Below are 20,663 nucleotides of genomic sequence, written 5' to 3'. Positions count from 1 at the left end.
AATACTTCTTCTCTTCAATAACCAAAGGACACTGGTACGCTTGTGTGGGGTGTTAAGACCTCCTGCGTTCCAAATTAAAATATTCAATTTAGCCATGGTCGAACTTGTCTAAATGCGTAGAGAACATACCAGTCCAGCCAGGCTGAGGACAGAGGCGCTGATCCAGGCGGGCCCAGACGGTCAATCCCAAGAGTTCAGAGGAGGAACAATTACACACATACAGGACAACAGTACAGAAAACACAGAAATATACCACCCCAGTTACAACCCCCCCCCTACTTCTACTCTATACACTAACCCAGGGGTTCCCAAACTTTTCAGGCCGGGGCCCAGAAAATAAGGCGTCAGAGAGCCGCGGCCCAATGCACATCGTCTGGCTTTTTTTTTTTTTTTTTTGTCAGACGACCGATTTTTTAAGCCAAATATCACTTCAATCCTATTAAGTTAGTTCAAGTTAGTTATTCATTTATATGTGCTATTTATGAGGGGGCTAACTTGTTGCAAAATAATAATGATAATAATAATAGCCTCATTAAAATACTATTGTTGCTTCGGTTGTTTTCAGCGTTTTATGTGCATAATCTGTTATTTAGTTTGAAATGTTCGTTGAAATAAGTAGATTTTTCGTTTTTGTTTATTTATTAAGTTAATATAAAACCATATAGTCACATTTTAGAATACAATAGAATAGAATTTTAGAATACAACTAGAAACACTGTCCTGGCCTGCTTCTAAGTTCAGTGGCCTGACAAAAAAAAAATTAAATAAAAAAAATAAAAAATAAAAAAATAAAAAATAAACAAATATTTTTTTTAATTTTTTTTAATTTTTTTTTAAATCATCTCGCGGCCCACCCGTGGCTGCTCGCGGCCCACCTTTGGGTCGCGACCCCGACTTTGGGAACCACTGCACTAACCCACCCATCCTAATATTAACCTTCCTATACCCACTCTCCAATCCCCTCCCTATGCTCCATCCGCTAAGGATGGTCATCTTCCTTCCATTTCCCACTGGAATCATGGATCCAATAAGACGCTCTTCACTCCGACCCCCTCTCTAGATATAACCCTGATTAAACCCACTAGTCTAAGAAAAAAAACAAAAAAAAAAAAGTTATTGGTCAAGGTGCAAGCATTTCCCAGTCCCTCTGGTCAGGCACATAGGCTGGAATGACAAAATTCCTATATAAGAATAGGAGTAAACACCTTCATTAACTCGGAGGTAGTACTAAGCTATACCTGACACAACCTGATATTATATATTATATATATATAACCCGACATTCAATGACCGGAGCCTAAGGCTCAAATCCGGTCAAACCCAGTCTAAACAAAATAACAAGACCTAGAAACACAACAAAACAGATCAACCGAAGGTATTACTAGTGAAAACAAACGTGAACATTGGCCCCAATATGAGCCAACCATAAGGAAAAAATTAGCTATTATTATATAATAACTCAACGCCATCCCTGTAACCAACTACTTCTGAATCTGCGTATCAACATCGCAATGCTTCAGCACAAATGGATATAAAAAATTAAAGCATACAAGAAGACGGTTAAGGCAGAACCCGATCACAGTTAAATTGTGCAAACAGATGTCATTTAAACAGCAACAATAAAAAAAATTGTGTAAACCTCCGGTTACCACAGTGTGTTGCTCCTGCATGATCAGCTTTTAGCGTCCCACTACGGACACTCAAATACAAATGGATATAAAAAATTAAAGCATACAAGAAGTTAGTTAAGGCAGGACCCGATCACAGTTAAATTGTGCAAACCGATGTCATTTAAACAGCAACAACAACAAAAATATGTAAACATTAACGGGTCTCGAATGTCCCGGTACGGGCGATATAGCATGCCAGTTAGCCCGAGGCTAGCGCGTCAGCTAGTGATGAACTAGCTAGCACGCCAGCATCTGTTATGTACATTGTCCAGCTAGCTCGCTAGCATTCATAGAGGCGACACACATGTACGACCACGAGGTCAGCATTAGCAAGTAACAGAAGTCATTAGGATGCCCCGCTAGTTTGGATGGGCAAGGACTAGTTAGCCTGTTTGGGCATGACATTATACATTTGTGATTATTCAGCCATATCAATGTATTAAGCCCACATCGTCACGTCACTCACCCGACACAGTTATCAAGCTACGGTCTCGGCTACCCCCCGAGATAATCCTCCGCTTTAGCCATCGACCAAAAAGATCGACGTTCATCGCCCTTACACAGCACAGACAATCTTGCGGGGAAGAATAGCGTAGGCCTCAGGCCCAATTTCCATAGCCTGGCCATGACCACTTTGTATTCGCCTCTCTGTGCTTGAACCTCCGGCGTAAAGTCTTCGAAAATGGCCACTTTGTGATTGCCGAGACTGAGTTCACCTCTCCTGGCACGGGCCGACCGCATGATGAGCTCCCTCTGTTGTAGCCTGTTTAGCTTAACAATGATGGGCCTCGGCTCCTTGTTCCCTCCAGGACTGGTCTTGCCCGCTCTGTAAGCCGACTCGCACATAGGTGGGCTGGGGAGGACATCCTCCCCCAGGATCTTTTGCAACAACTCCGGCATGGTCTCCGAGGGACGACCTCCCTCACTGCCCTCCGGGACACCAACGATCCTGATGTTGTAACGCCCCTCCCGGGACTGCATCTCAACAATTACCGTCTGGAGTTTGGAAACGTCAGCCTGCCTAGCCAGCAGGGAGCTCTCCAGACACGCCATCCTCTCGCCCTGTTGAGAGGCCTCTGCCGTTAGCGAAGCTAGTTCGTTAGCATTAGCCGTGGAGGTAGCGTGTAGTGACTCCATCTTCTCTCTCAACGGGTCAACCGCCAACCTAATTTCCTCCGTTACTGCCCGATGAAGAGTATCAAAAAATTCCGCCTGTGCTTTTTTTTGCGATTCAGCGAAGCGTACTTCAAAGTCTGCATGGAGTTTGGTCATGACCGAGAGAACAGCTTCACTTATTTCACTGATTCCGGGCGAAGGCGAGGATGGATTCGGTGACAGTCTGCCGGCTGGCGTACTCATGGCCCGGGTCTCCATTAACACCGAAGAAAGTTGAGAAAAGTCGACGAAAGTAGTTGACACTCGACGATACAACAAGAAAATCAATAACAAATAAAAATAAAATAAAGACTAATGGGGTGAAAAGTGTATTTTAGCACGTTAGTAGGGAGCTCTCGTGAAACACGTCCTACTCCATGAATGCCTGGCTCCCAATCCATAAGCGGGATAATGTATAGCCTATACTCGGTCATTGTCGCAAAATAATTGACCTTCACTGCTGTTTAAAACACCTCGGCTGCGCCTCGGTGTTCTAAACTCTGTGTCGGTCAATTATTTTGCGACAATGACCTCGTAGCTATACATTATCCCTTATACATATTTTCCGCCGATGTGCAATACTTTTTTTCTGTGAATAAGTGCATATGCAGCAGAGGGTATGAGTGGGTACATTAATGTGTGGTGTGTCAGTGAGTATGGGTACAACACATGTATGTATGGTAGTGTGTTTATAGGTACATCATGGATGTGTTGTGTGGTAGAGTGGGTATGAAGGTATCGTTATTTTAGGTGCTGCACAAACCAATCTTGTTGTACTGTATTGTGCAATGACAATAAAGCGTTCTACTTCTACTACTTCTACTATTATATATATATATATATATATATATATATATATATATCTTTGTGTCTCTCTCTGGTAAGCTAATTTCCCAAAATGTTGGCGTGTTCTTTTAATCCTTGGCTGAGGCCATGGGTGCAATAGTCCTGTCCTATTGTCCAATAAGTAGTTTCACTATTTACCGCCTATGGAGCAGCTCCGGGATCTGTCTCTTGAAGACATCTTCACTATTCACCGCCTATGGAGCAGCTCCGGGATCTGTCTCTTGAAGACATCTTCACTATTCACCACCTATGGAGCAGCTCCGGGATCTGTCTCTTGAAGACATCTTCACTATTCACTGCCTATGGAGCAGCTCCGGGATCTGTCTCTTGAAGACATTTTCACTATTCACTGCCTATGGAGCAGCTCCGGGATCGGTCTCTTGAAGACATCTTCACTAGTCTCTCTGGTGTTCAGCTCACGGAGAGACGTGTTCATGTTCACAAATCAAAACTGAGCTGTACAATATTAAATACTAAGAAACATCCTTGCTATTAGGCTACATTAACATTGATGTTTTTGAGTAATTATTAGGAGCGTAAAATATAATCGATGTGTCAGTGTGAATGTGGAAATCCAACTGCATCAATCTAACATAATCAATATATTAATGAAAATGAATGTGTTTACAGTATCTTTTCAATTAATTTGCCAACAATAGGATGTGTACTAATCGGCAACAGCATGGGCTTCCCTGAACATCTCAGCATAGACTTTGCTCTTGTTGAGTTGCTGTACTGCTTCCTTTCTCCTTCATCAAGACATGTCTTTAACATATATTAACTTACTTAATTTATGATATTGTTCATTGTTTCTTTTTAAATGTACTTAATTTTGGAGAATTTAAAATGGAAACAAAAGAGACAAACACTGCAGCATTTGTTTTAATCTCAGCTGCTCCATAAAAATCCTCGACACGCATGACATTTTTTGTGAAGAGGTCATATTTTCCATTGAGCTTAAACCGATTCAAGTTTCTTTGATTGAATGGAACTCCGTTAACATCGGACTCCCCTTCCTGGGGTCTAAATAAGGATATAGTGGTGGCCATCCTGTTCTGACAGCTCCCCAGAGAGGACGTGTTTAGAATACATGGTCAAAATGTGTTCCCTGTGATTGATTATATTATTTGTATTCCCCAAGCATACAGTGTTTGCTCCAGAGACAGCTGAGATATACTCAGGGTCAGTTGTAGGGTTGCGTACCGAGGATCAAGTACAGAGTGGAACCGTTTCTTTTTATTGAGCCAAGTCAGAAAATACAGTTATCCACTTGGCCAATCATATGGTTCACTGCAGCTCAACAGCCAATGAGGGGAACGGTCAGGAGGTGACCTATGAATTATGCATTTGAAGGCCTGAAGACCATTGTCTGCAGTGGATCCAATAACATGCTGAGGAAGGCTATTCCATAATACAGACAGCGGTGTGTACAAAGCTCCTGTCTAATAATCGTGTTCTGGAGCCTGGGAGGTCGAGAGCATGGTCTGGTTCCAACATGGTCTGTATTTCAACACCGAAAAACACTGCACTGTACCTAAATTAAAGCTAAAACCATGTGGATTCAGAGACAGCCAGTGAAAAAGCTGAAATAATGTCTACTGGGGCCCTTTTTTTTGCCAGAAGTTTACATGGCTAAACTTGAAATACAATGACACAAATAAAATGGATTTGTACTGTAAGCAGTGTGTTCCAGCTATTATGTTGGATCTGAGAGGCTGTTCCCCATGGTTGTGAATTTTCAGAGGCAGGTCAAGTGAAGAAGTCAAGGTTATTTACGGCCGTACGGACTACGGTTATTATGTTCGTAGTCACAGCGCAAAAACGAATGGAAAAAAACTAAAACACAATAACATACAACATACATTTATAGTTTGAGACACTCCCCTCTGGCAGGAGGCTGCGGTCCATCAGGGCCAAAACCTCACGCCACAAGAACAGTTTCTACCCCTCTGCAGTGAGCCTCATCAACAAGGCTCGGGACCCCCACTGACACCCTCCACTGTGTTACATTAACAAACACACCCCACTGGACTATAATTTGTATATACAATCACAACTCTTCATACTTGTTCATACCTCACTGTACTTTTTTCACATTACTGCTCAATTGCACAGCCCTGCTAAATATTCCATCCTGTAATATATTCAACACTGTATTGTTATTTTAATTATAATCAATGTATGTGCTTAAGCCGTGCGTACGACCATTTCTAAGCAAAGTGTGGGATCTATCAATTTGAACTTGTGCTTGACTTTGTGCTTATGTCTACGCACAGCTCTGAGCATGCTTAGCTGACGCCCAGTGGTAGAATATCGTTACTACGGCATATGCGCTCCTCAGTTATATATCGTATTTGCTTTCGCGTCCCGCTCTGAGCCTTATGAGATACCCCTTATCTCCTATGATACCTATTGTATCCAACGAAACAACTACATGCACCCCACCTGTTTGGGGCCCCGCCCCTATGGTGGCATAGCCCATATAACCGTGACTCTGGTCACCAAACACCCTTCCTCTATTTTCGTCCCAGCGTAATGGCTGCGTGCACCATACGTTAACTAGCAGGATGAAAAAGATCAGAGTCATAATGTTGAAAGCTTACCGGAGGTTGCTGGCCCCTGGCATCTTCGACGCATGTTTTCGGCGACACGACGGGCCTATGTTGATGTTCCTCGTCTAATGACAGCAGATCGAGGTTCAGCTGTACAAGTTGGCTGTCGGGCCAGCTTGTACTCAGGTAGGCCCTGTGTCTTCAGGCATGGGTATTAGTGTTAGTAATGCTGGTTTGTTTTGTTACACAACCATGTTGTGTGTTGGCGCCGGGGGCAGGATGGTTTGGTGAACGTTCACTGCAGGGAACGGTTTCCAAGCTGTCTTGGGCGTGCTACTAAAACATCTAATGCTATGCTACATGCTATCGCTAATGCCACATGCTATTGCTACTGCTAACTGCTACGCTGTTCTAATGTCTCCGCCGTGAGATGTTGTCACTTCTCCCTCCTCTTGCCCGGTTCATCAATGAAGGTCAGTCGGTAGCTGTTGTGTTTTTTTTTGCTGAGTCCTATTTACCTTTTTTCGGGTAAATGGGTTGACAACAGGGTAGGCCGTGGCTAGGTTGCCTAGCCAGGTATGTTACCTTGTGTTCCGGCGGAGTCTGTTGAACGGTGTCCCCATCTGGGGCGATGCGTGAGCTCGGCGGTGTAGCAGTAGAGCTATATTACTGCAGGATGGGACTTGACGGCGGGTTATGGCTCAGCTGGCTAGTTCCTATCCACATTGGCGTCGGGTAGTGGGGCTATGGGTCCAGCCGACATGGTAAACATGTTGCGTGTCTGTGCGCAGGCAATTGTTGATCTGGGTCCCACATCGCCTCACGCTAGGCTGCAGTAGTATAAGGGCAGGGCCGCCTGGGAGAAATGTGAGGCCCTGGGCGAATTTAAACGCGAGGCCCCCCATCCCCTGAGGCGGCCCTGTGTAGTGGGCTATTGTTTCGTTCTGTCACTCTGCTATGAGAAGGTCTGTCTTGCTACAGTTTTCTCTCCTCTCAACCATTCATACTGACGGTCAATCGGTATACTGGGGGAGTAGTGCGGGGGGGGGGCTTTGTTTACCTTTTTTGGTAAATGGGCTAAACTAGGGCTGGTGTGCTGTTGTGAATATTTTGAATGAAGGCGGGACTAGTTCGCTCTGGTCCGCCTCCCCTTAACTTTGTGTGTATGGGTTTGCTCATTCTACAGTATTTTGTGGTTTAGTTCTTTTATTCATTTAACCCTTTCATGGTGCACACCACAGTGGAGGTTGCTGTTTGCAATCACCACTGGTGCTCCGTGTTAACATCAGTCCTTTGTTTTTGACATATTGAAACAGTGCCCCGCCCGGCCGACGCCATGGGTGGGTCGGCCTGGCGAGTGGCTGGTGGGCTGTTAAAGCTTGTACCGCCACGGTATGGAATTGGCAACGATTAGAACTGTGTTCGAATTGCTGTTTTTTTTCTATTAAAAAAAAATTGTGTCTGGTGGAGGGGCCTTGAGGGCCAGCCGACGTCGACACATCGCGCAAGGTTGTTGACGTTATTAGCTTTGACCCAGCCGCAAGCTATAACCGCTCAGGGTTCCCCTCTCCGCAGGGGATTTTGGTCTTCTGCTGGAGCGCGGGCGGTATTGTCCTAGGCCCTACACCGCCTCACACCGCGCAGCCAGAAGAAGAGAGAGCACGGCCTCGTCAGCGGCGATGACGAGGCCCTCGACAGGCGGCCATGTTTTCCCCCGCCGGAGGTATCCTGGGCGTTGATTCGACAGGTGTCCACAAGGCCGACAGCCTTGGCGGCCGAGGGATCGGCCATGTAGGATGGGTTCAGCTTGAACAAACAAGCCGTCACCGTCCTGCCGCGAGCAGCCCGCTCTCCGATCACTCCCTTCCCCAACACCAGCGGAAAAAGTGGGCTCTGATTGTTTCCTTTGGCTGCGGGCCGCGTGCCTTCGTTGATGCGCGGGCGGCCCCCCTTTCGCTTCTCATGGGGACAGGGGCTGACACCCAGTTGATGGCTGAGCCTGGGTCTGTCTGTGAGAATGTTGTGCTGTCAAGCGGCTCCCACACCTTGAACTGTGTTGGTTGAGCCTGGTGTTACGTCTGTCAACTTAAGTGTTGTCAGCAGGGGGGCTCGAAACCTTTTGAGTCACACAGTGCAGGCTTCCCCGGCCTCGCCTTCGCCAGGCCAGGTATCATGTTGGTGCCTCCCACTCCTGAAATATTGGCAAGTGGTCGCAGCTCACATGATTTGGGGTGGTAGTAATATCACTTTAGGGCTACGGTGTGTAGGAACCCATGGGGGCCTTACACCTTGCATGTCCGGCTGCAGAACAACTCCTCAGCATGTTCTGGAGGGGTGTTCAGTGGGGGGGCTTTTTTCATCGGAAGCCCCCCGTATCAGACCGGCCCTTTCTGTCGGGGTTCCCCCTTGGGTGCGATTGCCTCGTGGGTGGTGTCAGGGTCAGATGTTCCGACACGGAACGCGCTGCTCGCACGGTTCCAGGGTTGTCTACGCACAGCGGGGGGACCGGGCCAACTATCTACAGTTCCTGGCGGACCTGCACCACGTGACGGCGGGTGCGTTGGGAGTGTCATCACATATGACTACGGCAGTACCATATGTCGAGGTGGATGGAGAGAACACTGAGGCGGGGACTTGTGTTTACACAACCCCACCCGTTTTCAGGTTTGGTACAGACCCCATTGTCAGGGTCTCCAGCAGTGACAGCTCTGGTCAACGAGATCCAATCTCTGTGGACGAAGCAAGCCATCGTCGTGGCGTTCTCCTCCCGGTGTTCTCTGCCTGAGAAGTCGGGAGGGAGGGGTGTAAGACCCAGGCTGGACCTGTCCCATGGGAAGGTTCAGCATTTTTTGGATCGTTTCCTACCTGTTGAACACTGTCAGGTGGGGGTCTGGTTCTCCTCCATAGACCTGTACGATGCGTATGAGCATCTCCGATCTTCCATCCTAGGGCTTACCTACGCTTCCTTTGCAGGGTTAGCGTATAAGTACCAGAGGCTGCCGTTCGGTTTTCTCTGGCTCCCCGCATCTTCACCAAGTGCGTGGAGGCCGCACTGGGGCCTCTGCGTCGTCAGGGCTTACGGAGTGTTCTGCCCTGATGACGTTCTGGTCCTTCGCGGTCAAGGTGGATCGTCAGGTCTCGTACCAGGCAGGTCTCTACCAGCCTGGGGTTGCTGTAGACTGGATGTAGAGTACTCCTCTTCCCAGTCAACGGTTGGAGGGTTATGGTCATCCATCTCAGAGCGTGTTGTCAACACGCTCGGGAGGTTCCGTCCTAGGACGGTTACGGCGCTGTCTCACGTCGCGTTTTCACCGACGCCTCCCTCGCTGGTGACGCGTCGGGCCAACGCAGTAGGGGGCAGCTGGCAAACCATGCTGCCCGGTCTGCGCTACGTTCAATGTGTTGGTGTTGAAAGCGGTCCTTCTGGTCCACAAATGGTGTTGATCAGGACGGACGATACGACGTCAGTGTCGTGTATCGACAGACAGGGAGGAGTACGCTTCCCCTGTCTGCACCAGGCGGCGGGCGGCTGGCTATGGGCGTCCTCCATCTGCGCGGCCTGAGGGCTCCCCGCGTCCCCGGCAGGGAGAATGTGGGTGCAGGTGTACTGTCGCGGGGCGGTCCTCATCCTGACGGGTGAGGATTACGTCTGGACATGGCCAGGCGGGTCTGGGACCGATGCCGTGCCGCCAGGGATTCTTCCCCATACATCTGTTAGGTCAGTTGTTGGGACGGGTACGTTGAGGGGCGCAGGTTCTTGATCCTGATGGTGTTACCATCTGGAATGCGCATGCTCCCTCCACTGTCGCGCTTACGTGGGCAGATGACGTATGTTCCAAGTGTGGTGTAAGGCGGGGGGCCGGGACTCAGTCTCCTGCCCCCTGGATGCTGTCCTTAGTTACCTCCAGTCTCTCCTTGATAGACTGTCGGCTTCGACGGTGAGGGTATATGCAGCAGCTATATCCTTCTATCATGAGGGGGTTGAGGGGATGTCTTGTTCAGCCACCCTCTTGTGAAGCGTTTCCTGCTTGGCGCTCGACGCGTTAAGCCGGTGCAACGCTCCTTGGCTCCGACTTGGGATCTTCAATTGGTCCTCAGTCGGTTGTCCTTGGCCCCGTTTGAGCCGCTCGAGCAGGCGCCGTTGGGACAGCTGTCCTTCAAGACCGCGTTCCTACTGGCTGTCACTTCCGCTAAACGCGTAGGTGAGCTCTGTGCTTTCTCAGTACGTCCAGAGTGCCTGTCTTTTCGGACCGATTGCGGTGTCACTCTGCGACCTAATCCTGCTTTCGTGCCTAAGAATATCCGGAGTTCCTTCCGCTCCTGGGATATTGTGGTTCAGGCGTTTCGTCCTCCTCCTCACACTAGTGAGTTAGATGCGGGCCTTCACCTGTCATGTCCAGTCCGTGCTTGGGGATTTACCTCAGCCGTACTCAGGACTTCAGGGTTACCGACCAGCTTTTTGTCTGTTACGGTGGGGCTCGTGCTGGTAAGGCACTGTCGGAGCAGCGCCTGTCCCATTGGTTGTGCGAGGGCATTACCCTCTGCTACACGTTGGCTGGGCAGGATCCCCCTGGGGGCGTCAGGGCGCACTCCACTCGTGGGGTGGCTGCTTCTGCCGCTCTCCTGGGTGGGGCCTCGGTGGAGGACATCTGTGCTGCAGCTTCATGGTCCTCCCCGGGTCCCTTTGTAAGGTTTTACCTCATGGACATGACCAGGGGTTCTGTCTCCCAGGCGGTTCTGGGGTCTGTGGCCTTTCCTGCTTCCCGTCCTTGGTCGGGTAGCAGGAGTGTATGGGTATGGGCCACAGTGTATTGAGTCACACGTGGTTGCGCCTGTACGGTGTGTTCAAGGGGTTCTGGTTCCCTCTTGTTCGCATTCAGGTGGAGTTGACTGCACCCCCCCTTCATTAGGAAGGATGGGGTGACAGGGCTCCCCGCACCCCTTGATGTGGGCTTACGGGTCCTCAGGGGGTACATTTGTCGGGTCTCGCGTCCACTCTTCCCCATATCTCATAAGGCTCAGAGCGGGACGCGATAAGCAAATATGATATATAACGATAGGTTATGTAGATAACCTAGTTATATTAGTATTGGCTGAGCGTCCCGCTCTGCGCGGCCCTGAGTTCCCTCTTGAGGGATCTTTTCCTGGGACGGGATTTGGCGAGGAAGGGTGTTTGGTGACCAGAGTCACGGTTATATGGGCTATGCCACCATAGGGGCGGGGCCCCAAACAGGTGGGGTGCATGTAGTTGTTTCGTTGGATACAATAGGTATCATAGGAGATAAGGGGTATCTCATAAGGCTCAGAGCGGGACGCTCAGCCAATACTAATATAACTAGGTTATCTACATAACCTATCGTTAATGCATTAGTTTCAACGCGGAAATAAGCTTCCGTGCATTACTTCCAACACTGGCGTGTTCAACTTCTGTATGACCCGTAAATCATTATAGTTCATTGTAAAATAGCGACAGTAGTGTAATTATAACGGGCTCATGCGGGAACAAGAGGTTGGCTTGCTTGTTTGGCACGGGGGGCAGAAGCAGAACACCCACCTCCAAACGCCATTAAATATTGTTTCAAATAAAAAGCGACATACTATTATTTTGTGTCATGTTTCCAAATAAGATTGGCCACAACGGAATACTTTCTACTTCAATTTGTTGATTAGAATAGATTACCTCGCTCCGTTGAAACTTCACTGAGCTCAGCACACAGACATGATAATAATAATAACAACAACAACAATAATAATAATAGCTTCATTTTACATAGCGCCTTTCAAGAGACCCATGCAAGGTCGCTTTACATAGATGGGGGGGGGGGGGGATAACAAAGTAATAAAGATAGTGGACAGACTATGTAAATATGATGATGGGATTCAAGTTCGCGTTTTTATTGATCATAGGCATGCTGTCAGAGTATGATGTCATAATCAAACATTCTAGAACATTTGTCATCACAGATCATGTCATAATAGAACATAGGCTACATGGCATGGTCCATCGTGATATTGTGTAGACTGTTATTACTGTACTACCACCCATTGTGACAACAGCCTTGTTAGCTCCCGCACACAAACATGATGGAATTCAAGTTCATGTATTGATCACATAGGCAGGCTACATCATACATGGCAGTGAGATTCATTGTTCCTGTATATGCTCTCGTATTATTGTTTATATAGGCTACCCAATACTGACATCAAAATAGATTGTATGCCTCTAGAAATCATATGCAGCAGGTAGAAAATTGACGGAAAATCCGTCACGATTTGGAATAAAATTTAGGAGAACTTTAATCCCTGGGTATTAATCAAACAAAACGGAAAAAGGCAGTCATATACCAGCACGGTCTTTATTAGTGTTTGCGCTGCCCAGGCAGCAATGGTTAATAGATATCATATCCGACATCACCGTACGTGTACACGTCTGTCAGCCTGTCTCATAACACGCTTCCCTCGGTTTAGTAAATTTTTCCACATTTCATGGGGGTGTTCCATTACCTTATGGTTAATCGGGGCAGTTTTGGTATGCAAATACGTGAAAGTGTGCACGAGCCTCAGCGTAGAAGCAAGGTGATATTTATCATGACAGGTGTGCGTAGGACCTGTGTACGCACGTGTGATAAATCCCGTTTTTTTTGTGCGTGCACACATTCTAAATTCTGTGCTTACGTGTGGAAATAGAACATTTTCCAAGAAAACTTGATGAATGAGGGCCCTGGCCTATATTCCATTTTATTTTATCCCACCTTTTAATTTTGTATTCTACCATAATTGTCTGTCCTTCAATGTTGCACCAAAAACAACCAAATCAAATTTATTGTATATGATAACTACTTGGTAATAAAGACCTTTCTGATTCTGATAAAGAAAATATATATTATAATAATAATATAAGACATGCGGTCTTCCATGTGTAGTTACATTTGCATTTGTCTCTTTGTCTGCAGATCTGTGTGAAGGCAAGTCTAGAGGTCAATGAGACCCAACAGCAGCATCCCACAAATGTCTACCACGACATCGGAGTCACGAGGAACAAGATAATAACAGCACAGTTTGAGTGCTACCAGAAGATCATGAAGGACACCAGCCAGAACAGACTAGGTACAGTAGAACCTCATGATGAAGATCATGAAGGACACCAATCACAACAGACTAGGTACAGTAGAACCTCATGATGAAGATCATGAAGGACACCAATCACAACAGACTAGGTACAGTAGAACCTCATGATGAAGATCATGAAGGACACCAATCACAACAGACTAGGTACAGTAGAACCTCATGATGAAGATCATGAAGGACACCAATCACAACAGACTAGGTACAGTAGAACCTCATGATGAAGATCATGAAGGACACCAATCACAACAGACTAGGTACAGTAGAACATCATGATGAAGATCATGAAGGACACCAATCACAACAGACTAGGTACAGTAGAACCTCATGATGAAGATCATGAAGGACACCAATCACAACAGACTAGGTACAGTAGAACCTCATGATGAAGATCATGAAGGACACCAATCACAACAGACTAGGTACAGTAGAACCTCATGATGAAGATCATGAAGGACACCAATCACAACAGACTAGGTACAGTAGAACCTCATGATGAAGATCATGAAGGACACCAATCACAACAGACTAGGTACAGTAGAACCTCATGATGAAGATCATGAAGGACACCAATCACAACAGACTAGGTACAGTAGAACCTCATGATGAAGATCATGAAGGACACCAATCACAACAGACTAGGTACAGTAGAACCTCATGATGAAGATCATGAAGGACACCAATCAAAACAGACTAGGTACAGTAGAACCTCATGATGAAGATCATGAAGGACACCAATCACAACAGACTAGGTACAGTAGAACCTCATGATGAAGATCATGAAGGACACCAATCACAACAGACTAGGTACAGTAGAACCTCATGATGAAGATCATGAAGGACACCAATCACAACAGACTAGGTACAGTAGAACCTCATGATGAAGATCATGAAGGACACCAATCACAACAGACTAGGTACAGTAGAACCTCATGATGAAGATCATGAAGGACACCAATCACAACAGACTAGGTACAGCGCGCCTCTCGGGGAGGAGTCAGACTGTTGGAGGATACTGTGATCGCAGACGTTAATGTAGCCTGTAGCCTGTAGACCATGTATGTATGTGACAAATAAACCTCTTGAATCCTGTCACATATTCAATCAGTTTCAGTAACTACAGAACACATAATACTAGACAACTCACTTGTTGAGGTCCGGCCGTCTGGACGGTCTGGGCTTCCACAGCACATTCCATGATAAAAAAAAAAACGTATCCATTTAATTAGATGATGGATCATCATCCAACACTGTCTACAGTATCCTATCCTGTGTTCTGATACGACCGCAGGCGCCGGCACGGTCACCGGGCGGTGTAATACTAATAATAGTCTCCACCGGAGCAGCACCAAGCAGGTGTAATTGTAACGGCGTCGCCTGTGATCCCGCCTCCTGCTGCTCTGTCAGCTTCACTGTCTTCGGGAAACCAAAATTGGTTAGGCTTACTTGTTTTCGTTTAGACATTATGCATTCCTGAGTGACCTTATTTACTGGCTGTCAAAACGATCACTGTGTCAACAAGTCACAGCACAGGTTACAAAGTGGGTCAAGTTTGATTTGTGCCGTGCGTGCGTGCAGGCTGCAGCGCAGCCGCGCTCCGAATGGTAATTGCAAGAATAGCATGCATGTTGCCATATTACGTGTGAATTAGTGCGCAAATCATTAATCATACATCCAAAATAGCATACGTTTACTATTATACACGATGATGATACAGAAAATTTCAGAAAAATTAGAAATGCATGGCAAAAGTAGCATTTATTTTCAGTAATTTAGAGACCCCCAGGGGAGCTTTAGAGACCCCCAAGGGAGCTGATGTCTGATCTAGGGGAGCTATAGCGGACCGAGCTCCCCCCGTGGATCGCACCCTGCATATAGACACTTTAGAAAATGTATATATGACAAAATACCGGATGTCCCAAAACGGAGGCTGAATGAAAATGAAAAATTATAAGCAAAGGGATCATCTGGAAAGCTTTACATTTAAAAGTGGTCCTACTGCTTGCACATAGGAAACAGAATTTTACATATTTTGTCCATTAAATTGATCAACTATTCGATAAGTCAAAATGTTGTTACTATTAGTCGAATAAGAATGCTGTTAGTCTGTAATTAATTCTCAATAAAATATCTAGCAAAGTAAATATTAATTGACATAACTGTATTCAAAGGTTTCTTTTACCAAAGCACAAAGTACTTCAGTTACACCAGAAAGCTTTGTTTTACATTTACATTTACATTTAGTCATTTAGCTGACGCTTTTATCCAAAGCGACTTACAAGTTCTGTATGACAAGTCATCAGGAAGGGCACAACTCTATCAGCTGAGTAACAATGTTCATCAAAGTGTTGAGTGCTACAGTGTAGGTTAGTTTATTAGGACAAGTGTATGACAGTAAGGTTAGTTAGGGTTAGATTTGAATTATTATTATATTTTTTTATTATTATTTTTATTATTTCAGATAATGGTTGAAGAAGTGCGTCTTTAGTCGACGGCGAAAGATTGGACGGGTTTCGGCTGTCCTAACTGGGATGGGTTGTGGGGCAAGGACTGAGAATAGGCGACTTCTCTTTGATGACCCTCCCGGAGCTCGGATAGGAGTAGGTCTGAGGCGGCCAGAAGATGCAGAGCGTAGGGGTCTTGAGGGTGTTTGTTAAATGTCGCAGACTCGCCTTCCAAGATGATTCTCATTGTAGATCCAGGAACTTCAAGTCTGCCCATGTTGTAACTTATTGTGTGAATTATTTGGGGCGGAGTGACCCTTGAGCACCCCTGAAAGAAACAACAATCTCATTCTATAGTCATGGGTCACTAATCCCCCCCCAATCCCAAATTACTTGGTATAATTTGCACACTGAGTTAGAGCGTGTTTTGGGAAGGGAAACCGCATTTTGTTTTCTACCCTTCCGGTATTTAGTTAACTCACTTCTTCTCCAATGTGCCCTGTGCTACAGAGTCCGCATGTAACCGTACCTGGGATGGCTGGCTGTGTTGGGAAGACACCAAGGCGGGCTACACCTCAGAGCAGCACTGCCCCGACTACTTCCAGGATTTTGACCCGTCAGGTGACGCGCTTAAATTAGTACTATTGTCGCTGCTCAACTTTCCAAGAACACCCAGTGATTGATGGCAGCAATGCCATGGAGACTTGTGTTATGTGATGCATTGCTAGACATTTTCTAGGTATAGGTATCATTGTAGGGATGGCTAAACTCTTCACGACTGTTTTGATAAAATAGTGATTTCACATTGTGTGTGTGTGTGTGTGTGTGTGTGTGTGTGTGTGTGTGTGTGTGTGTGTGTGTGTGTGTGTGTGTGTGTGTGTGTGTGTGTGTGTGTGTGTGTGTGTGTGTGTGTGTGTGTGTGTGAGTGAGATAGACATGAAAATAGATTCACTCACCCACTCTGATCAATAGTTTCATGGAAATACCATAGTTTCAGAAGCATGATTTGAAGAATATTGTAGAGGCAGAAACCATCCCATCTCCTTTTATCACAATAGGGCCTTTCTCCAGAAACATTCTCCCATTAAAAGAGAAGAAAAAGCTGAATGTTGCCGCAAGGCTAAGAGTTCTGAGAAACATTTGAAGATGATACGCATACTATTACAGTAGGCCTAGGCGATATGGAACAATTACATATCAAGATAATCATTGGTATTTCTTTCTGATATCCATGTACATGTGGAGGTGCGGTTGTGTGCCTTCATGATGTCATGATGAATGCTTCTCATCTAATAATAATAATAATAATAATAAACTTTATTTGTATAGCACTTTTCATACAATAATTGCAGCCCAAAGTGCTTCACAGCAGTGATGTAGACACAAAATAGACATAGGCATAAAATGTGCATACTGTATGAATGGCACAATTATAGACGGGCATAAAATGAGCAGAGAATTGATATTAAAACCTCCCGGAAATCTTTTAAAACAGTAGATTAAAAAAATAAATTAAGATTAAAAAATATTGTAATAGATAACATATTGACACGTTGTGTTTTGCTCCACAGAGCTGGTGACAAAGATCTGTACAGACGATGGCCGCTGGTTCCTTCATCCCGAGAGTAACCGAACGTGGTCCAACTACACTCGCTGCAATGAACACACCAACGAAGGCAGAATCGTAGGTCAACTCGTCCAAAAGGACACGTGTCTCATTCAGCATGACATATTTGTAATCAATCTCTGGGCAATTCAGAATCGGAAACGTATACAACTAGAAAGGCACTCGCAGAGATCTCCACTCAAAGCCTGCACATGCTGCTGCTCTCCCCCATCTTGGTAACATCACCTATAACAGTGAAAATTTGTTCAAATGAAATACTTTGATTTGATTTGATAATTCAGGTCCTTGGCCTCCTGTCGACCCATGTGCCAAGTTTCATCCAGAACTATAGGAGTTATGACTGGTGCAGACGCACAAACAGACAGACCGCCCTTTAGGCACATGCGTGTATTAGATAGATACAATGAAAGTACAGGAACATTTCTTGCTGATAGTGGTGCAGATGCTCAGACCAGTGTACCATCAAGAACACTGTACAGAATAGAGAAGAGATAATTGTGAAGGTTATGATCACTGACACAGTTCTTGAGTTGTCACGGTGTGTGATGCCACTAGGTTATGATCACTGACACAGTTATTGAGTTGTCACGGTGTGTGATGCCACTAGGTCAGGGGTTCTCAAACTTTTTCATACCGCGACCCCATTTTATTTAGGAACTTTTTTGGCGACCCCACACTTAACACATCCTGCGCCAAAAACGAGTTTACTTGTTATTGCCCGCCAATCTAATAACGGCAACAACGAGTTTACTAGTTTTTGTGATCGTTATTTCCTTTATTCGCTATTGGCATTCATAATTCATCCAGGAAGGCTCCGGGAGCCAGCTGGACTCTGTCTGATATTGCAACGCCTCAATACAGCCGCCTGGTGGATTTCGGGCGAGTTGCACTCCACTCTAAACCAGATGTGGCGCTCTGTGCATCGGGGGGAAAGTTCCGGCAGAGCTATCTTGTTACGTGGATCCAGACAAACACCTTGAGTGCATTGGATCGCTTTCGAGACGCAAGAATTGATATGCTTTTGCCGTTTATTGCGTCGTACAAACGGAAAATGGATCTAGCAGATCTAAATCAAATAATTGGAATCTTTTTTCTCCTGACTTATCGGCCACAGGTAAGAGGAATCTAACGTTAATTCCATCGATTGTGCATTTATTTCATTGCAATCCATCTGATCAATGTATGATGTCGTACTAAAGAAAGCCGTTACTGACAATCAAGGAATCATAAACGACCCCCCCCCCTTTCCTTCACGCATTATGGAGCATAATGTATAGCGATCATATGCATTTTAATTTTTTTATATAGCGTGTATAGGAACGATTATGTATAATATGCGTCGGGGCCTATAACTCGCGTTCTAGGAATTACTGCTCTACACTCTAAAAACATACTTATATTCACGACGGTACTAACACAACAATGTATGAATGGAAAAATATAACGTTCCCACATCCGGAACGATAGATACCCGATGTTGAATGGGCCATAGTAATGTCGATATAGCTATAATATTTAAAAAGTTATAGCCCTGCAAAGAAGGTGAGCAACTCCATAGGGTTACAGCACTGGCAGAGAATGGTATAAGATGGGCAAACTGCGTGGCAGACAATGTGTTAATGTATCGTGTAATTTCAACATGGAAATAAGGAATATCAAAATAAAAGCACACGTTGTTTCGAAAATGAAATTACAGCACTATGTTATCAATGAAATTAATGAATATTATCAACAAAAGCAATGGAATTGTTTCTGTATACACATTTATAAAACTAGGCATATTTAGCCAAAATATGTTGTCAGAACATGAAAAGAAAATGCGCTCATGTGCGCTTTGGCAGAGATCCGCTTCTACTCTGAAAATCCGCCCCTCACAGAGATATGTTGATGCGAAGGGGACACGCTTTATCAGCGCAGCATTACACAACACTGGGTGCTCGTTGCGGACTGATATCCAGAACTTTGCGAGGGCCTGTCCAGTGAACTTGACTTTCAGTAGCTTGTCACACGAAAGATCATTGAGCGCCTCCTGCATTCTGTTCCTACAACAAGCCATCACGCTGAGTAAATACCCCCAAATCTCCGCTGATTATCCTGGATTGCCACTAACGGAGTTTCCAGCTCATTATCAGCACATTTCTCTGCCAATGTGTTGTTTTTGTCTGCAAGGAAAATCTGCGCTTCTTCTCCAAGTTAACAAAGGCGAATTCTCTGCCTCGAGATAGCCACCTCACTTCAGTGTGGTATAGCAGCTGGTTAAGTGCAGAGCCCATTTCATCACGGCCAACCAGCAACGCTTCTGACAACAAACCTATCCATTGCGAGTCCAGGTTACACACAAAAGACCAGACCCCCCTCCCGCGATTATAAATGCGCAGGGTGTAGTGAGATGTGTATTAGAATACGTGTGTCGGCGAGACATGGCAAATACACACAGCTGCCGGGGGGGAAACTCGATCGGAGTTTTATTTTTTTTGCCAATGCGCTGTCACCTACCCGCGACCCGTAGTTTGAGAACCGCTGCACTAGGTTATGATCACTGACACAGTTCTTGAGTTGACACGGTGTGTGACGCCTGAAGTGGCACGGTGACAGATTTATAATCTTTTTAATTTTTTTCACTTTTTCTCCTCCTATTTTTCTGTATTTTTCTCCCATCCCAATTTAGTCGTTATGCCAATTTCCCCCTCCCCTTCCTGGTCGTTGTGCGCATTTGCCCCCTACTTGCCGGTCTAGGGAGCCCTGAAGTCTATCACATGCTTCCTCCGATACATAGGAGACAGCCAGCAGCCTCTTTTCACCTGACAGCGCGGACTATCATTGACCAGGAGGTGTGTAGACTAATTGTGTTGGGTCGAAAATATTTTACAATAGGCTATGAGCAACAACTATCTGTGTTCTACTGCATATCATAGATTGAGAAGACGGTGCAACCACCATAGTAGCCTATACTACTTTTAATAGACCTCTCACGCGTGACGTATATATCGGCTGCTTTCATGAGAGGTCTACTCTATTTCTACAATGCAAGGACTAGCCTACTATTTACTCTCCTCAGTCCTCACGTGTCCTTTTCTCCTATAGTGCGTTTTGCGCTCATGGTTGTATAAAATGATCTTGGATTGAATAACTGTTGTGGAATGTGGGTCACCGTGATATTTTCCATGTGTAATAATAATGCGTATCGATTTGATTCTGATCCACACATGGTAACTAAATGGACTGCATTTGCACACATGAATTC

The 20,663-nt window shown here is 45.6% G+C and overlaps 1 protein-coding gene across 3 annotated transcripts in view; it reads left to right on the top strand.

Moving 5' to 3' along the window:
- Positions 1-20,663, top strand: part of calcrla (calcitonin receptor-like a) — a 272,188-nt gene that overhangs the window by 214,175 nt on the left and 37,350 nt on the right. For all 3 annotated transcript variants that reach the window (XM_084309817.1, XM_084309818.1, XM_084309816.1), the window contains 3 exons: positions 13,177-13,330; positions 16,303-16,413; positions 17,364-17,476. In XM_084309817.1, coding sequence (XP_084165943.1) covers positions 13,177-13,330; positions 16,303-16,413; positions 17,364-17,476 — 378 coding nt within the window. The remainder of the gene's footprint in view (positions 1-13,176; positions 13,331-16,302; positions 16,414-17,363; positions 17,477-20,663) is intronic.

This window comes from Notolepis coatsorum (assembly GCF_963971535.1).
Source record: "Notolepis coatsorum genome assembly, chromosome: 3".
Taxonomy (NCBI): Eukaryota; Metazoa; Chordata; class Actinopteri; order Aulopiformes; family Paralepididae; genus Notolepis; species Notolepis coatsorum.
This window is presented reverse-complemented; position numbering and strand designations above follow the sequence as displayed.